This window comes from Mastigoproctus giganteus, chromosome 6 (assembly GCF_048544385.1).
Source record: "Mastigoproctus giganteus isolate SK-2022 chromosome 6, ASM4854438v1, whole genome shotgun sequence".
Lineage (NCBI taxonomy): Eukaryota > Metazoa > Arthropoda > Arachnida > Uropygi > Thelyphonidae > Mastigoproctus > Mastigoproctus giganteus.
The window spans coordinates 220,396,172-220,416,068 of record NC_143580.1 but is presented as its reverse complement, the minus strand read 5'-3'; the positions used below and the strand labels follow the sequence as shown (position 1 = coordinate 220,416,068).

General features: G+C 37.1%; 1 protein-coding gene across 3 annotated transcripts in view; it reads right to left on the bottom strand.

Annotated features, from left to right (window-relative positions):
- Positions 1-19,897, bottom strand: part of LOC150085004 (uncharacterized) — a 234,710-nt gene that overhangs the window by 38,138 nt on the left and 176,675 nt on the right. For all 3 annotated transcript variants that reach the window (XM_090376729.1, XM_090376731.1, XM_090376730.1), the window contains exons 16-18: positions 18,652-18,712; positions 6,716-6,774; positions 3,035-3,081 (exon numbers count right to left, since the gene is read on the bottom strand). In XM_090376729.1, the coding sequence (XP_090232855.1) occupies positions 3,035-3,081; positions 6,716-6,774; positions 18,652-18,712 (167 nt within the window). The remainder of the gene's footprint in view (positions 1-3,034; positions 3,082-6,715; positions 6,775-18,651; positions 18,713-19,897) is intronic.

The window sequence follows — 19,897 nt, the reverse complement described above, 5'->3', positions numbered from 1 at the left end:
TGGAGCATTGTCTTGATCCAACTAACCTTACACAATTCAGGTCTCTTCCTTCGAATTTTTTCATGTGGCCTTGTCAGAACTTCAATGTAGTATGTTTGATTGACAGTCTGATTTGGTGGAACATATTCAGCCATAATAATTCCTTTAATATCGAAGAAAGCAAGAAACATGGTTTTCATTTTTGATTTTGGCATTCTTGCTTCTTTTGGTCTGGGGAATTTTGTCCTCCCACTGCATTGACTGTCCTTTAGTTTCCGGGTCATACTGGAACAGCCAACTTTCATTTCAAGTAATGCAGAGTCTAGATCTTCAATTTTTTTCAAAACATCACCACAAACCCAGAGTCTTCTAATTCTTTGATCTTCGCACACACACACATTTCTCATGCTTAAATTTTCAGTTGAAATTTGCCTGTTTCTTTGTCCTTTTAATCAGTTTTCATGGATACCAGATGGCTTGGTCATTCATCATCTTATACATTCTCTCTTCCTTCTAAAAATATTTTATGCAAGCTCTTGACATAGTATCTTCCCCATAAAAAAATTGATGTAATAACTTTCAAGTTGGTGTTTTCTTCAGCAGTGTTTTCCCCAGGACCTGTTGAATGGGTGCACCGCCCAGCTAAAATTTAAGCGATTCTTGCGATACCATATGGTCTGCTCACTGCTCTTGATCAATATTAAATCAAACATACTATGCGAGTGAGATCAATGCAACAGTAGCATATAACGTTAAATTAACCCTGGATCGCTTAGTCACATTTATAAATAACAGAAAATTTTATAATATTGCAAAACATTACACTTCCTCACCTGGCTGCGTCATAATGCCACATGGCTGGCTAAATTTTCTGGAGAGAACACTGTTCAGTTTTATTAAAAATTTGAGCTAGATTCATTGTTCGATTCTTTTGTCTTATAATTTTTCTGGAAAATTGAAAAAAAAAAAAAAAAACAAGATAATGAAAACTTGTCTCACTGCAAAGCGAAAGAGTATGTTGGAATGTGACTTGGCAGAAAACTAGGGAAAGGCTCAAGATCAACTGCTGGGCCTTTATTTCACAGGTGGTACTTGGTGTGTAGTTGCTGCACACATAGGCTTGTTATTTAATAGCCACTCTTCATAAGGTGCAAATGTCTACTACCTTTATCTCTGCTCACAAATCTTCCAGAAGTAGCACTTCTATCTCAAACCTTTCTAATTATAATAAATATACTTATAAAATCTCCTCTATCAGTACAGTAGAACAATCTCATTGCTCTATTGTACTGATAGAGGAGACTTTATAAGTATATTTATAATTTATCTGGCCAGATTTACTGCACAAATAAGTCAACCAAAGCAACCCTTTCCCTCCTAGGTATGGAGAAAGGAGAAATAGCCTTTGTCTAGTTCATGTGATCAGAATGGAACCACTGCTCATGGACTGATTACTTTTATTATTATTTTTTTTTTTTTTTTTTTTACATTCAATTACTATGTAACTTGTAACTAATATTATTATTTCAATAACACTGACAAGAACTGAAAATAAGGTTTGTCATATATGGCTATCTGATCAGGTTATTCAACACAATCTTATTAACAGTCATAAATGTTTTTACACAATGTTATGTTCTTAATTTTCATTCAAATTATATACAAAGAGCACTGTATACCACTGCTTGCACTTTGCATTTAAAAAAATAAGAAAAAGGAAAATATCACACCAAAAATGGAGTCCACAACTAATTAAAAAAAAAAAAAAAAGGGAAGTAGGGAAAGATCAGTTAGTTCTTTCAAGATAAATTAAGAGAAAATTAAGAATAGGGTGGATTTTTTTAAGACAAGGCCATAATAAAAAACTGAAGTGCTTTGCATGAATGCATTTTTTTTTATCAATAGCAAGATCACACAACTATCAGTCATGTATATGTTCTACATGCCATTTTTCATAACATTAAAAATAAAGTGCATTGGTCAATTTAAAATATTAAAACTGTATACAAGAACAATAGCTTAATATATAGGTTATGACATCACAAAGGATAGTCACTCAAAACAGCACTTGTTTGTGAACAGTGTTACTTAATAATAACTTGCCCAGACATTTAGAATCCTTATTTATAATAGATTCTGGCTGAAATGACCAACTTATACAGAACATTATAAATGCAAGCAATTAAACTGCACAACCACACAGCTATAGTAATTGATGTCCAAAGACCTGAATATCAACATCATTAAGGCCGCCGTAGCTTAGTGGTCAGGTGCGCGGGTGCATAAGTATACGTGCCTTGAGTGACCGGGGTTCAAGCCTGTGACTGCTGAATATGGTGCTGTTTCTTGTATTCTGTCTATCTTGTGACCGTTTGGTCGTCCCGGAGTATAAACAGAAAATTCATTAATTTATTTATTATCCCAAAAGCAGTGAATTTTTGGAATGTTACACACAGGTCCATATGATAGCATAACTATTTTCCAAGTGGCAGTGCAGTCAGCCAAACTCTTGTAGAGTTTTTGTTCAAACTGATTTTTTCGATAAACTAATATTAAATACATACACTACTAAATATGGTAAAAACCTTATTTCACTTTGTTGCAAGACAAAGTGAACATCAATGGCAACTACAAAATGCTGTTATTATTGAGAGGAAGAATTCCTAGAAGAATTATCCCATATTTGGTAACTGTTGTAAGCTAAGTTTCCCACAATGTCAAATGCGCAAGTCTCCATGTGGTTTACCATATGCAGGGCCTCTTATTCTCTCTCTTTAGTTCAATACACTGTTATTAGGGTACTGAATGCATGCACATGGTAGTGTGCATAGATTCTTCCAATGTGGGGATTTTTCTAAATGTATGCACGACTTTTAAATAACACCTCTCCCTTACATTAAGCAGTACCGAAATTAAATGAAGTTTGTGGTTTCACAAAAATTAAAAAATAAATAAATAAAATAATAATAAAAAAAATAACTGAACATAAAAACTACATACACAAATTTTTGCTATAAATATTGATAAATGTTATTAGTCAAATAAATATATTTACCTTTGTCTCATTTTAATTGCCATTTCTCTTAATTCCTCAGCTCTATCCTATAAACAATACACATATTTAATGTCTGGATAATATAAACAAGAATATTTACACTAGACACATGAAGTAAATGATATTTTACTTTAAAAAAATTAAACTACACAGTATATTCAAGAAGTTCCAGGAATTTTAAAATGTTTTATTTTTTTAAATGAGAAAGCATGTTTGCCTTTAAACATTTCCTTCAAAATATTCTTGAGCAACAATGCATTTTTTCAGCCTCTTTCAAAAATCAACTCGTTCAAACAATAGTTTTTTTACCCTCAGAACAAGAAGGAAACTGAATGGTACAGATCAGTCCAGTCACGTGGATGTGGTAAAGCTAAAGAGTACTCAAATCATGTTATTCCATGACTGGGGTACTGTTTAAATAACTATTAAATTCCAACTGTTAATGTTTAATGGATCTGTATATAAGTATATTTTCATGAAAACAAATCCAGTCCATTTCTCCAGTATCTCTTCTGATTACATCTCTTAGATGATCACATCTCCTGTCTGAGTGAGTCTCTGGAAAGAATCAAAAGATTGGCAACACCTGCTAAAGGGCTCCTTATAAAAATATGTTTTTTATATATGGCTATAGAGATAGTAACTAGGCATTTTAGAGGACTTGGTTGAGGTCTATAAGGCTCTGAGAGGAAATAGTAATATGAATGAAATTTTCATGGTTATAAATGATTCCAAAACTAGAGGCCATAAATTCAAATTATGAGGAGAGAGGTTTAGACTGGACTATAGGAAGGTTTTCTTTTAGCCAAGAAGTTTAACCCTCCAATAGGCACTTGGGGTTTGAATGAACACCTAAAGGTATTAAGAACATTTGATACCCTACCTTGCTGAGAAACAAGAAAAACTATACTAAATTTTTTGGATGTTTGTTTGTTTGTTGTTTGGTTTTTAGGAGCATTAGCAACTAAGGCCATATCGCTCCAGGGATATGTGGTGGTCATTTCCTGACCTTTCCACATCCTCCGTATTTGGTGGTCACGGGTTCGAACCCCAGTCTAATCAAGAAGCGTGTGCTACGCACTGCTGCTCCTGCCCACCTGGCTACGGAGGTGCCAAATTTTTTGGAAATAGTACTATCTCTTTTACCCACTCTCACTAGGCAGCAAAATGCAGTAAAATATAATCAACCCATTTTGGTTAGTCCTAGTAGCTTTGAAAGAAACCCTTTATTTTGTAGTGCCTGCAGTTTTTCAGGAACTAATAACACAATTGTGACAAAGCGATGCCCAAAAAGTGGTTTTGCTATTTGACCAGCATCAGTTCCCTGGAGGCAGCCATCTACATTGTTTAGTTGTTTTTATTCATTTGTTTATGTAATGGGTGATCCTTCACAAGACATCCAATTGAAAGAGTGACAGTTTAATTTTATATATAAAAAAAAAATTCACAAAAAAAAAAATCTTAAGCAACTTGTGACTCTGAACTGGAAATTTTGTTTTCAATGAGAACACAATATCCTTGGCATCTTTTGTAAAAATGAATGATGATTCTTCATATGCTGCCATGTCATAGTCATTTTGAAATAACCCTGTAGATATGGATGAGATTAGTATTAGTATTAACAGCGGCAAATGATGTAAACAAAGCAAGCTTATAAAGCACCAACCAAACCCCCCCCCATTTCACTTCTCTGTCCACCTCCCACTCAATTGTTTGTCTAATTCTTCATTGAATTTATCAAACTATCCACTTCCATAACAATGGATGGAAGTTTGTTCCAGCAATCAACCACTAGTTGTTTGAAGGCAAACTTCTGCACATCTATTCTGCGCCGACCGGGCTAGCCGAGTGGGTAAAGTACCTCCCCGGCAACCCAAAGGTCGCGGGTTCGATTCCCGCCTCGGGCTTGGATCAAAGTACTGCAAAAACCTTGGGAGGTGCAATATGGCCACAGAAGCCGATGCGCCAACAACTACCAAATCAAAAAAAAAAAAAAAAAAAAATCTATTCTGCAACAATCCTTCCTTAATTTGGATTTATGCCCCCTCATGTGCATAGTCTGAGCAAGAGGAAGAATCCCATCAGCAATGAGTTTGCTCAAGCCCGTCAAAACCTTAAATACCTCAATCGGATCACCCCAGGAGATGCTTAGTTTCCAGATTCTGCAATTTGCAGAACTCCTTATCGCAGTTAGCAATCTTGTATATCATATTAAACATTCACAAAAGCCTATCTATTCTTTACTAATGGGGGGGAAAAAATCTGTGAGGAACATTTGTTTATTTCTATGCCAATTGCTTTAAAAAGTGGGACCAAAAAACATTACCATTTTTAAAAAAAAAAGTTAAAAAAAAAAAAAAAAGCTAGAAATATGAAAGTGATATTTTGTATTTAGAGTTCATATAATATTGATAATCGGTAAGAAAAAAAAAAAAAAAAATTAAAAATACTGAAAAATGGCTGCACTATAAGAGTTTAAAACTGGGAATGAGACACCCCCCCCCCCCCCAAACACCTAAGGGTGATATACACTGAGTGATCACAGGCTGCCGTAGCCTAGTGGTCAGGCGTGCAGGTGCCCAAGTACACATGCCTTGAGTGACCGGGGTTCAAGCCCTTGACTACTGAATACAGTGCTGTTTCTTGTATTCAATCTATGATGCAAACCGCTCTGACCGTTTGGTCATCGCAGAGTATAAACAGAAAATTTTATTTATTTATTTATGTTGGCTATTGTTCACAAGGATAACAGCCACTATTCACCTAGCCAGTGACTCCACTAGGTGTCTAGTGGCATCCAAGAGATCAGCCATGCTTCCTGAAAAGTTTTCCATAGTGTCGAAATAGATGATGGTTGTGTGTCCATATGCCTCACTTCCTCTTCCAAAACATCCCACAGGTGTTCAATTGGACTGAGTTCAGGAGAATTTGTAGGTCAATCACGATGGATGATATCTTCACCCACCTTCATTGGTGAAGATATCACCAATCAAGGGATTACTTTCATAGACTTACTGGCAACACTATTTTTCACATTCTTGGGAAAAGTCACATTCAGATTGATTTTTACAACATTCTCAACAATACCGAATACTCATCTAAATTATTTTTCTTTACCACAAAACTTGTCATTTCAAATACAATTAGGCCATGAAATAAAAAATAATATTTTTGTATTACTATTAGCATAGCCTCACAATTCTTGTGGTGCAAGAAGTCACTTGTGCCCTCTCACACACACACACACAGCATCCCCTTTCCAAGACCCAGCTGTCCAATCATTACATTTCCTGTAGCTTAATCACTTTTAGTTCTTTCCTAAAGAAGAAAAGAATAAACCAATGCACTCTAAGAAATACAAGCAAGAAGCAAATGAAGTGTAAAGACAAATAACTTCTAAGAATACACAGGACCTTTACTAGATATAGGAAATATGACAAGAGCTACTTATGATCTCCTGAATTTACTTTATCTTCCACAAAGCACTATACCATGTTATGCCAATTGTGTTATGAAAGCAAAAAACACATCAGCATAATTCACTGGCGGGACCGAATGTGTTAATTTTGTGCAGCATACCAAGTTCTTCAAGGAACACTGGCTGGGAATGACTGTTTTAAATTACAACAAAAGCTGAACACATTTATGCTATTAATAAAATGTTTACAGAAAGAAACAAACCTGTCTTTCTTGTTGCTGTTTTTCCATTTTTTCTTGTTGTGCTTTCTTATCTGCTTTATCTAAAAAAAATATAAATCACATTTACAAAAAATGCCAACAATAAGAAATGGTAAAAATCTACAAGAAAACAACCAAGTTAATACAGAAACTAGTTTTCAAATGGAACCAGTTTTTAATTTCCAATAATTCAGTTTTTAAATACTGTTCATTTTAGCTTTTTAATTACCACTTTCAACTGGAAAAGTATGTTCAAATAGGTTACTATTAAATAATTATATCTTAATTGCAAAGTATGACTATAATATTCCTGCAGTCCATGGTAAATCTATTGCTGAGCTCCATTAATATTGCAACTCCCTCTCCCCATCCTTGAGCTCACGTTAGTATTAGCATTAGTAGTGGTATATGATGAAAGAAAGCAAGCTTATACAGCATCAGCCAAAAAAAAAAAATAAATAAATAAAAAAAATCCTAAATTCTGAGTTGATTTTCACATCACATTCCTGTCATATTTCAGTCATTACTATATAAAAGACCTTTAAAAAAATAGAAAACTCCTACATCTGGGTAACTGACAGCAATTACTTCACCCTCACAAAGAGAAATGGATATATATATATATATAGAGAGAGAGAGGAACACATCTACCAATATCTGTCATGAGCCATCTGTATGAATTTCTGTAAAACACCTCATGAAAGCATCTAGAGTTGACAATGTGTATAATTTATTTGTTTTTTGTAGCAGAAGGAAAACCATCCAACATTTCAAAGTATATAATAAGATGTGTATGGAGAGTACTTTTTGAAAAGTAATGGATAGTTGGTGTGCAAATTTCAACAAGGTCCACAAATCAACCAAGGATGACACCACCAAAAAGGCCAGGTACACCGTGCCATTATGAACAAAAATTTTCCTACAATGAACAGCATTGTGACGAATGACAAACATGTAACCATGTGGCAGGTAGCAGCATTAGTTAACTTCAATACTGAAACTAAAAACATCAGACACACAGCAAAAGGCACCGAAAACGAGACTGAGCCTGCAACATCTTGTCTGTTACAAACAGGAAGGCAAAGACTTTTCCACCATACTGTTGTAGGTGATAAATTGTGGTGTCACCAATTCAGTCCAGAAATAAAGCAAATGAACATGTAATGGAAACAAGCACTCTTCACCATGTATGAAGGCACAGTTAAATGGTTAGAATACAAAACATTACAGCATTTTTTTTTTTTTGCCTATCAGGGCCTACCATGGATTAAATTTGTGGACTATGGTGACACCATCAACTAATAATGATAATGCAAAACTTTAGATCATTTAAGAGAGGCAATGAGTTGAAGCATAATAGAGAACTTTTGTTCAAGAAAGTTGTTTTGTCATAGAAAAATGCCTGTCCCCCCCCATACTGCTCAATTAATGGTAATAACATTGAACAGGTATGGAGGGGAATGCCTAGAATACTCCAAACTGTCCTGACCACTCCCCATGTAATTTTCACATCTTTAAAACCGCTAAATGGAGCCACAAAGGGAGGGCAGTTCAACTTAGATGGAGAATTTCTGCACATGATCATAGATTATCATATGTAACAGCCAGTCATTCCATGAATGGGAAACACAAGAATTTCACACTACAAGTTGTCTCAACAGGCATGATCAATTTGTATAGATAAATTTTTTTATGCTTTATTTCTGATTTTTATTACACTTTAGCAAAGGCATAGGATGCAAGAAAGCAAGCTTATATAGCATCAACCAAAAAAAAAAAAAAAAAAAAAAAACACACACACACACACACACACACACACCCATCTCAATCTACTCATCCACTCACTCCAAATGATTGTCTAGTTCTGCCTTGAACCTATTCAAGCTATCAACTTCTACGACAGATGGAAGTTTGTTCCAGCAATCAATCACCTACTGGCTAAAGGCAAACTTCCGCACGTCTAAACCACAACTGTCTTTCCTCAATTTGAATTTATGCCCTATCAGACGATTATTCTGAGCAAGAGGAAGAATCCCATCAGCACTGACCATGCTCAAACCATTCAAGGCTTTATGCACCTCAATCAGATCACCTTGCAAGTGCCTAATCTCCAGACACTGTAATTTGCAAAACTTAAGCCTTTCTTCAAAAGAGCAACCCCTTGTTCCATTCACTAATCATGTTGCCCTTCTCTGTACTCATTCCAACAGCTCTACATCCTTTTTAAAATGAGGCCTCCAAACCTGTATACAGAACTCAAGGTGTGGCCTGACCACTGCCTTATACAAGGGGATAATCACCTCCTTATCCCTGCTAGAAAACTTCCTGTATATCGTTGACAAGACACCATGGGCTACTCTTGCAGACCATCTGCACTGCTCTGAAAACTTCATATCTGCCGCCAATTACCCCCAGGCCCTTTTCACTCTCTATCACTGTCAGTGTAGTACCACACAGTTAATACATTATCCTGGTGTTATTGCTTCCCATATGCAGTACTTTACATTTGTCAACATTAAACTTCAGTTGCCACCTCTCAGCCCACCTTCTCAACTTTCCTAGATCCCGTTGCAGCAGCATACTCTCATTAGTGTCATTAACAACCCTGCCGACCTTCGTATTGTATGCAAACTTGGACACTAAGCCTGATATACCATCATCAATAATATTAATAAATACGGAAAACAAAAATGGACCCAACACTGAACCCTGGGGGACTCCAATAATAACATTAGTCCAAGAAGAGCAGTGTCCGTTGATTACCACTCTGTCTTATCTCACTCAACCATCCCTTTATCCATAGCAGAAATTTTCCTCCATTGCCACCCTGTGATATCAAATACATGATATCAAAATTTCTTTGCATTCGGTTCCTTTGTGACCACATCATAGTATCCAATCAAATTGGTCAGACAAGACTTCCCCTTAACAAACCCATGCTGTTGTTGTTGTTGTGGGATTTATTGGCGCAAGGGCTACTATGGCCAAATTGCGCCTGTTTCTTTCGAAAATTCATCAATACATTATAGATGGGTCTAGAAGTGGTTGTATACATTGATCATTTTCAGATAAATAAACAATTCTGATAAATTGGCATCATCTCCTAGTATATGTTTTAGTTGCAGTGGGTTTTGTGAATTCAGTAGAGATCTGAAACATGCAATTCTGGCTGAATGGTAACGTGGACACTCAATGATAATATGCTTCACGGTTAGTGTGGTACTACAAAGCGAGCAAAGTGGAGGATCTTCACCTAGTAGTAAAAATAAGTGTGTTAGATATGTATGGCCAATTCGTGCTCTAGCAAGCACAACCTCTTCTTGCCTGTTTAATCGGGAACTGGATCTCCAAAGCTGTGGATTCTGTTTTATTTGAAGGAGCTTGTTATCTGTTTGGTGATGCCACATTTCAGACCATATCTCAGTGCATATCTGCCGTATGATTGGTTTGTAGTCGGAATATGGAACTGGGATGTAATTGAAACAAGTAGGGTGTTTTGCTGCTTCATCTGCACGCTCGTTTCCTCGAATACCAACATGGCTGGGTATCCAGCAAAACGTTACAGTTTGCTCATTTTCACTGAGGTGATATAACTGAGATCTAATTTGTGGGATAAGTGGATGGAAATTTCGTGATTTATTCTGTAGGGCATTGACAGCACTTAAAGAGTCAGTGTATATTATGATCTGGGTGTCTAGATGGTCGTTCAGGACATTTAAAGCCATTTTTATCGCATACAGTTCAGCAGTATAAACACTACATTCAAGTGGTAACTGGACAGAAACAGTGGTTGTAGGACTGATTACTCCAGCTCCTACGGATATATCAGTTTTGGAGCCATCTGTATATATTTGGAGACTGCGAGCATTGGCCAATGCATGAGACGCATGTAACTGTCTAATGTTGTTGTTCGATAGGGAGTGTTTTACCCACTGAAGAAAATAGTTATCGCAAGGAGGTGTATACATTGCCCATGGTGCTTGTACTGCATCTGCAGCTTGAGATATATTTCCAAGATAGATGCCCCAGTCTTCTGTTAACTCTTGTAGCCGGATACCTGCAGGTTTATTTTCATTTGGTTTGTTTCTGTATAAGTTTACCCACTGAGGTTCAAAGAGATATGTCCAGATGGGGTGAGAAGGGAGGCTACGTAATTTGGCTGCATAGCTAAGAAGCAATACTTTCCTCCTGAGATTTAGTGGAGGCTCATTGGCATCTATATACAAACTTTGTACTGGGGACGTCTTAAAAGCTCCGGAGGCAATCCTCAGAGCACTATGTTGAATTGGATTGAGCCAAGCCAAAGCTGTCTTACGTGCAGAATCATATACTGGAGCTCCATAGTCCAGACGAGATCTTATTAAGGTTCGATATAGATGCAGAAGCGTGAAGCGATCGGCTCCCCATGCCATGGAAGAGATCACTTTGAGGATATTCAACTTTTTCATGCACTGCGTCCGTAATTGCCTTATGTGCCTGAAAAGTAAGTTTAGTGTCAAGTACTAGTCCCAAGAACCGGATATTGTTGCTGAGTGGTATTTGTTGGATTCCTAACCTTAGTTCAGGATCTGGATGCAGCTGACGCTTTTTGCAAAAGTGGATAGCAGTTGTTTTTGTTGCAGAGAGGCGATAGCCATTATGAGATGCCCATGATTGTATTTTGTTTATTGAGAGCTGTAATTGACGCTCGATTGAGCGCATATTTTGTGAGTGGCAGGATATTGTAAGGTCGTCTGCATATAGATAGGTGTCAACATTAACTGGAACATTCTCTGTTACATTGTTTAAATTAACTGCAAAGAGCGTCGCACTAAGAACTGAACCTTGTGGGACCCCTTCTTCTTGGACAAATGTGCGGGATAGAGAATTACTGTAACGCACTTGAAAGGTTCTATTTTGTAGAAAGCTCTGTATGATTAGTGGTAGCTGACCTCGGAGTCCTGTGGCATACAGATTTTGAAGAATGCCATAGCGCCAGGTGGTATCAAAGGCTTTCTCTATATCCAGACAGACCATGACAAGATGTTCTTTACGGATAAAAGCATTCCGTATGTTGGATTCTGCCTTGATCATAAGATCTAGAGTTGACCGATTTTTTCTAAAGCCATACTGGTTCCTGTTTATTATCAAATGAGATTCTAGGTACCATATTAATCGGGCGTGAATCATTCTTTCTAATGTTTTACCAAGGCAACTACTAAGAGATATTGGCCGATAGTTTTGTGGATTTGATTGATCCTTTCCAGGTTTGACAAAAGCTAGGACTATTGAATGGCGCCAAGAAAGAGGGTAGTAGCCTTCAGAGAATATCCGGTTGAAATATATCAGTAAGGAGTTCATAGCTTTCTTCTTTAGGTGTTTGAGCATGATATAGTGTATCCCATCAGACCCTGGTGCACTATTAGCTGACCTATTTAAGGAGCTCTCTAGTTCAAGTAGTGTAAAAGGTCGATTATATGGAAGAGATGCCGTTGTTTTAAAGGTAAGCTTATGCTTTTCTGCGTTGGCTTTTATCTGTTTAAAGGCTGACTCATATGCGGATGTGGCAGAGATTTCAGAAAAGGATTTGGCTAGGGCGTTTGCAATTTCTATTGCAGAGGAGTAATCTTTACTCTTCCAACTTATAATAGGTGTTGATTCCGGGTGCAATTTACCATTCAGCTTTTTAATTTTGTTCCAGATTTTTCTGCTCTCTGTATTTTTATTAATGGTGGAAACAAACCGGATCCAAGAATCTTTTTTCGCTTTTTTCTGCACATAGCGTGCCTTAGCTTTACGTTTCTTAAAATTTATGAGGTTGTCAGTTGTTGGGTTTTTACGAAATAGATTCCATGCTTTATTCTGTTCTTTTTTGGCATCACGGCATGCATCATTCCACCAGACATTGGCATGTCTATGAGGACCAACTCTGGTTTTGGGTATAGAACAAGTTGCAGCTGTTTTTATCTGTGCAGTAATGTGGTCAGTAACAACATCTATAGGCTGGCTTTTGATGACTTGATCAAAGAAAATTGCATTGGTGAACTTGTTCCAATCTGCCTTGTTAAATTTCCATTTTCTGTGGCTGGTTATATGTGAGGTTCTATTTGTTTGCAATTTGCAAATGATCGGATAATGATCACTATTCAGTGGGTTACTTAAAACTAACCACTGAATAAGTGGGAATAGTTTTGGAGAACATATTGATAGATCTATGGCAGTAGATACTCCAGTGGAAAAGTGGAAATAAGTGTTAGCACCAGTATTTAATAATGTGAGATTCTGATTGTCCAGAACTGTTTCAATGAGTTTTCCTCGTTTGTCTATCTTGGGAGATCCCCACATAGGATGGTGCCCATTGAAATCCCCTAGCAGAATGAAAGGAGATGGAAGCTGCTTTATAAAATCCTCCAGCTCTTTTACAGTAAATTCTTTGTTTGGGGAGAGATACACAGAGACTACGGTTAGCATAAAACTGAAAACAGTACGTACTGCTACAGCCTCTAAAGTGGTCTGTAGAGGGATTTTTTTGGTAGGAACCTTGTTGTCAATAAGTATGGCTACGCCTCTTCTTGAGTTAGTGCTGCTTCTGTCTTGTTGGTAGATACTATAGTTTTTGATCACTGGAGTCATCTGTGGAGTTACATTAGTTTCTTGCAGGCAGATGATAACTGGATTATGCTGTTTGATGAGATCATAAATGTCAAAAATATTGCTTCGTAGACCTCTACAGTTCCATTGTATAATGTTCTGCATTATTTAGTTTTAGAGGTTGTAAAAGGTTCAGTCTGTTTTTTGTATCCAGCCTGTTTGGATCGATCTAGTTTCATCCTTTCTTTTTTCCGGAAGGCAGGACGCCCAGTGTCCATGTCGTCTTCTGCGTGTAAATCTAAAATGGTCTCTTCTTGCAGAGTACCAGAATCTATATCTATATTTCCTGAGCATGGTTGGTCAGCATTGTTTGACGCTGATGCTTTCAATTTTGTAGTTTCTGGCAAAGTATCATTTGCAGTTGGTGGTACTGTTAGCGGAGTATTGCTAGCGCAAGTTACTTTCCATTGTTCTGTAGATGGTTGTTGTGGGGGACGAAAGCACTGATCGAGCCCAATCGGCAATTGAAATAGATGGGGATACTGTGACTGCTGTTTGTGTACCAGTTGATTGATATTTTTTGGTTGCTGCGGCATAGCTAACTTTTGGCATATTGAGCATAACTTGCTTCCTAGCTTCTTGGTAGGTGACCTTTTTTTCAACTTTGTATTTTTGGATGTTTTTTCCTAACCTCCAGAGTTCACATGCTTTTGAATACGCAGGGTGCTGGCCTTTACAATTTGGACATTGTGGCGTTTCTGCAGTGCAGTCAGTTTGTAAATGGGCTTTAGAGCCACAGTTCGGGCAGGTAGGGTCCCCTCGACATACTGTTTGTGAGTGTCCAAATTTTTGACATTTGAAACATCTGATTGGATTGGGAATGTAGGGACGTACTCGACAGTTAAGGTATCCGGCTTTCACACATGATGGTAGGGTTGGTGTACTGAACGTTAGAATAATGTTCCTAGTGGGAACAAGTTCACCATCTTTTTTTAACATTATTCGTTTGGCTTGAACGACTTTTTGTTCTTGCAATTCTTCTACTATCTCATCTTCGGCGACATTCATCAGATCCCACTCTGCTATTACTCCTTTGGAGCTATTTAATGTGGCACGAGGGGTGGCCTGTACAGGTATTCTGCCAAAAGTTGACAATTTCAGTAGAGCCTGGGAATGCTGATGTTTAGTTGTTTCAACTAGTAAGTCTCCAGAACGTAATCTTTTGACCATTTTCGGTGAACCAGCCACACTTTCTAAACATTTCTGAATTAGAAATGGTGAAAGGGCACTCATAGGTTTGGATGAAAGAGAATGCAATGTGAGGAATGTTGGATATTCCTGTTCATTCTCATTTTTGCGTAATCTCTTAGATTGGGATGCGTCACGTTCGGTTTCATTAATGTCATAACATGAGCGTCTGGGCTCAAGTGCTGGGTAGTTGTCGCAATCCATGGTTGCTCCTTTTTGCCCCAGAGGATAACTTTTCCCCCAGGTTACCGGCCCCGCCACGTGGAGGCAGGAGCGGTGCCACCAGTGACCAAGCGAGAAGAGATTAGTGGTTAGTGTGTTATGTAGGTTAGTTCTATATACAGGAAGAAGAAAGGTACCTTTCCTTTCTTTTGAAAAGCTTACTTCTTTATTGAGAAGAGCAGAAAAGAAATAACTTAGTAAACAAAAGCTTGAAAATTCTCTGAAAACAACTAATTCTAGAGAAGGCGCTTTTAGACTCGCTTTGATCACTCGCTTGGCACTCGGGGCCACCCATGCTGTGTCCGAGCTATAACTGAGTCTTGTCTAGATGATTTTGCAATGTTTCTTTAACCAGTGCCTCCATTAATTTCCCTGGAACAAAAGTTAAACTAACAGGTCTGTAATTACCTGTGTCTCCCTTTGATCCTCCTTTGTGGATTGGGGTCACATTTGCAGATCTCCAGTCCATGGGTACCTCTCCTGAGTCCAAGGAAGCTCTCATAATTATGGCTAAGGGTTTGTTTACTTCCTTCGCTGCCTCCTTTAATATAACTGGATAGATTCCATCCACCCCAGGTGCCTTTCTTATGTTTATCTTCAACAATTTCTCCTCCACTTTACTCTGTTATTACAAGATTATCTAGCTTACTGCCAGAAGTATGTTGAACACACCTCTGGCATTCCCTCCCTGAATAACTCCTCATGTATGAATGTAGATGCAAAATATTCATTTAGTTTGTTAGCTACCTGAGCAAAATCATCAACAGTTGATCCATCAATATCAAGTGGACCAATCTGATTCATTCCCTTCCTTCTAGAGCTTACATAAATAAAGAACTCTTCGCTGTTTTTCTTTGCATCCTTTGCCAGAGATTTCTCAATCTGCCTATACCTGCCTAACCTCCTTTGTGACCTGGTTATATCTATCACAGGCTTCCGTGTCACCTGTTAATTTATATCCAGGGGCTCACATCTGATGAGTATCGGCTTGGCACTCCCTATCATCATTCTTCTCTTTCTTGGTGATTTCCTTCTACAGAGAGACTCTTGTTCTCTCTCTCTCTCTCCCTTTCTCTCTCTCTCTCTGGGTAACTCAGGAATTTTTTTTTTGCTGGTGCAGCAAAAGCCTCATGCTTCCTTGCACCATATAGCTAATGATGATGTATCCCATGCATTTTTCTTCTCTGCCACATGTCTAATTAGTTCATCTGATCCATTTAGGCCTAAATTTTGAACAATATTTTTTTAGTTAGTATAAAAAACCTAGTAGCTTCCAAGATTAATTCCTTCAATGCTTCCCATTTTGAATTTGCTGTTGGTAACATCTTCAGTTGGTCCCACCGTATAGAATTTAAATACTATCTCAGACCACCATAGTCACCTTTATGAAAGCAAAAACCCTTCCCTTTACCCCTGATGCTAGTTGCCTCTGAGTAAATCCCACTTTGGCACACTGTGATCACTGACACCTAGTGGTTCCTTTATCTGCAGATTCTTAATGCATGAAGAATCACTACTGATAATCAGATAAAGAGTATTACTCCCTCTAGTTGCCTCCCGAACATGCTGAGGTAGAAAACAATCATCCAATAAATCCACAAAAGCCTTGCTAGTGTGTGAGTGACCAACCCATAAATTCCAGTCAGTCAATCTCTGAAAAATTAAAATCCCCAATATAAGATACACTGGTTTACTGGCCCACTATTTCTCTGTACAGCTGTTTATTATACTCATCAGGGTCATTAGGCCTATAACATGCATATGTCACACCAAACTGACTCGACACTGCACTGTCCAGCGATGTCGACTGGCTGCACTTCCTTAGATTTTATGTGTTTCTTAACCAAAAGCATAATCCCTCCTCCCTTCCTGTACATTCTGTTCTCCCCAAATTCCAATCCTGCATTCCTTATATCTGTGTGACACCACGTCTCTGTTATCCTAACAATATCTACCTTTGAAGTTTTGACCAACACCACAAATTCATCAAATTTATTTACCAAACTCCTAGCATTGGTGTACACACAAGTATACATGCACCTGTTTCTATTCTTAGCTACCCTAACACAGCCCATGTATTTACTTGTTCCGCAAAGACTCCCAGCAGTCTCTGGAATCCCCTGCACCTTGTTTTCCAGGCTGCTGCCCATTTCAATAGATGCAGTGCAAGAATCACTTTCACCTCTGCCAGCGGCTACTGCTAATCTATTAGTCCGTGTATCCCTCCAAGCTAGCAGTTTTCTGACCCACCTAACTCTGCCTCGATAGCATCAGCAAATATTCTTTCCTCTCTATTTAAGTGTATCCCATTCCTGTAGAAACAGTCTCTCCTGTTAACAAGCACAGACCAGGCTGAGAAAAATTCTACACCTTGAGCCTTGCACAATCTCTCCAAGGCTGAATTGATCGACAAGGCTTTCATCATATACTCCCTCCTATCGCGTTTGGGCAGAAATGCAGACAATTTCAAATTCAACCCTAACTCACGGCTTTTTTTCAACACTGACTTGCACTTGTTAAGTAATTCCGCCGGTCTCCTACTCTTAATATCATTAGTGCCAACGGGTACAACATACTGTATAGAATTTAAATACTGTCTCAGACCACCATAGTCACCTTTACGAAAGCAAAAACCCTTCCCTTTACCCCAGATGGTAGTTGCCTCTGAGTAAATTCCACTTCAGCACACCGTGATCACTGCACCTAGTGGTTCATTTATCTGCAGATTCTTAATGCATTAAGAATGTTCCCTGTACAGGGCCCATTAGAAATAAATGACACCTTTTTAAAGTATATAATCTTTTACTGGGGGGGGGACTCTCTCTCCCCAAATCACAATGCCATCATATCTGTTCCGTTATTTATTTATCTTTTTTTCGAAACACAAAGGATCAACCGACTCCTTGCTCCTACCCAGCTAAATCATCCTTTTCCCAAAATATGAAACCGGTATACTTTCAGATCTAATAATTCACAAGACCTTTTCCCACTCCCCAAGTTATGATCATGTTTAGCACTGCACCAATATACCTTTTCAAGCTTTGAAAGAATGCTTTCTACACATGTTCAGTATCCACATTTAGCACCATTTCCTATCAAGTAATCTCCCCTCTGCCTTTCACATCACATATTAATTCAAATTTCTTTCCTAAACCCACTTATTACTAATCTTAGTAAGAACCTTTCTGGTGTTGAATTCTGTATGAAAATTGCACTTACACAAAGCTGCCTATATGATACGTTTTAGTAACAAAAAATACAATTCTGTTGATTGTACATTTTATTACTGTACAATGTGGTCACTATTTCATTTCTGTGCAACTGCTGTCATTTCTGCATACAAGGATACCAGATATGATATCTGATTTACTCAGATAAACATATTTAAAGTTTATACTTTTTTAATGAAGATTCTGTATTTCACTGCAATTGCTACCTACAATTGTACTTGGAATTCATACTATTTTCCTTGACAGAGCACCCAGTTTAGGACACAGATTTTGTAAGGTGCATATTTTTTGAATTTGGCCTTATCAGGACGTTCTACCACTTTTGTAATGCATACTTTAATTAAATAATTGTTCTATTTTAAAGCATAAAAATAAATGTTAATAAAATTGCTAGCAGACTAAAAAGAAGTCTGATAGCCTAAGTCTAGAAGAGCAAAGAAAAGGGAACATGGTTAGAGACCTATAGTTCCATTAATGCAGCAAAAATAAAATATGATTACTATTTCATACATTCCTACTTTAATTACATTTTATTAGATTAAAAATTAGAATTTAATAGAAAATCATATACATCTCAAGTGTTAAAAAATGTATTTTAAGATTAGAATCCTCCCTTCCCTCCACTTATGGGCAAAAAAAAAAAAATAAATAAAAAATAAGTGAACTTACATTGCCTGTTCAGCTGGATCTGCATTTTGCGTTTAAGCCGTTCTTGAGGAGTCAGCTTTGACTATGGAGGAGAAAATACACAAATAATTAACAACTTGAAAGAGTTTTGCTGTAGCTATTAAAAAAAAAAAAAAAAGAAAGAAAGATGCTGCATCTCAATTCCAAAAGTTTGTGAAAATATCATGCATGATGCCAAATAATGTTCTGATGGACCAAGCATTTTCAAAGGTCACAAGTGAAAGAATAGAGAACAAATCTCTAAAGGACTTCTGTTTAAAAATAAAGCTACTCATTAAGTAATTTAAGAGAAATTTATGCCACTGAAATCAATAAATCATTACTAGAACTGTAAAGTGAAGAGCAGCAAAGCTCAGTTTTTCATACTGATAAAAAAATTTGCACAGTATTTTTTCTCTAACAAGTATTCTCAAACTTGATCCTTGAAAATATCAAAAAAAAGATGTGTGCATCTCAATTTAGCAAGGACCTTATTTAAATCCCTGATTCAACTGAGAAAAATTACAAACATATGGATAGTTTCTGCAACTTAATCCATAAGCTCTTGCACAAATGTCTTCACAAGCAGGCACAACATATCTCTTGACAAAATTTTAAACTGTTATTATCAGTTTGAAGACCACCAATTCATAATTTTAGCAATCCCAAACTGCAGAATTCCATACATGCACAAAAACAAAGACATGAAATGTTTGTTAACAACCATATGAGATGAAGACAGTGTTCCACATCACAAAATTTAAAAAAAAATCACATTTTGTTACATGCCAATATTCAATTTTATAATTAACTTGATAAAATAATAAAAGCAACAAAAATTTTAGATCAGAATTGTCATTTTCATCTTATCAGTTTATACTGCACTTAAGCTGAAAGTCTCTGAAATCAAGTATTTTGTTTTTTTCTGGGGAAAAAAACAAAGTAATTTTAGGATTAAATATATCAGTGAAACTTACACAATACTTTGTAATATAATAAATAACTAATTTATTTTACCAAAATTAAGCTTTATGTCAGGATTTCTGCCAATGCTTTCAACACAAACACACTATCAGCTACTTGCAAACAAAATTAGCATGCTCGTGATCCTGAAAAGTAAAGCTTAATTTTGAATAATATTCCTGCAAATTAAATTAGTTTTCATACCATGGAATACTGTGCAGTAAATTTAGCTATTATACTAGATGGCTGTAATCCACAAAGAGCATAATTATTTCAAGGCATTAAA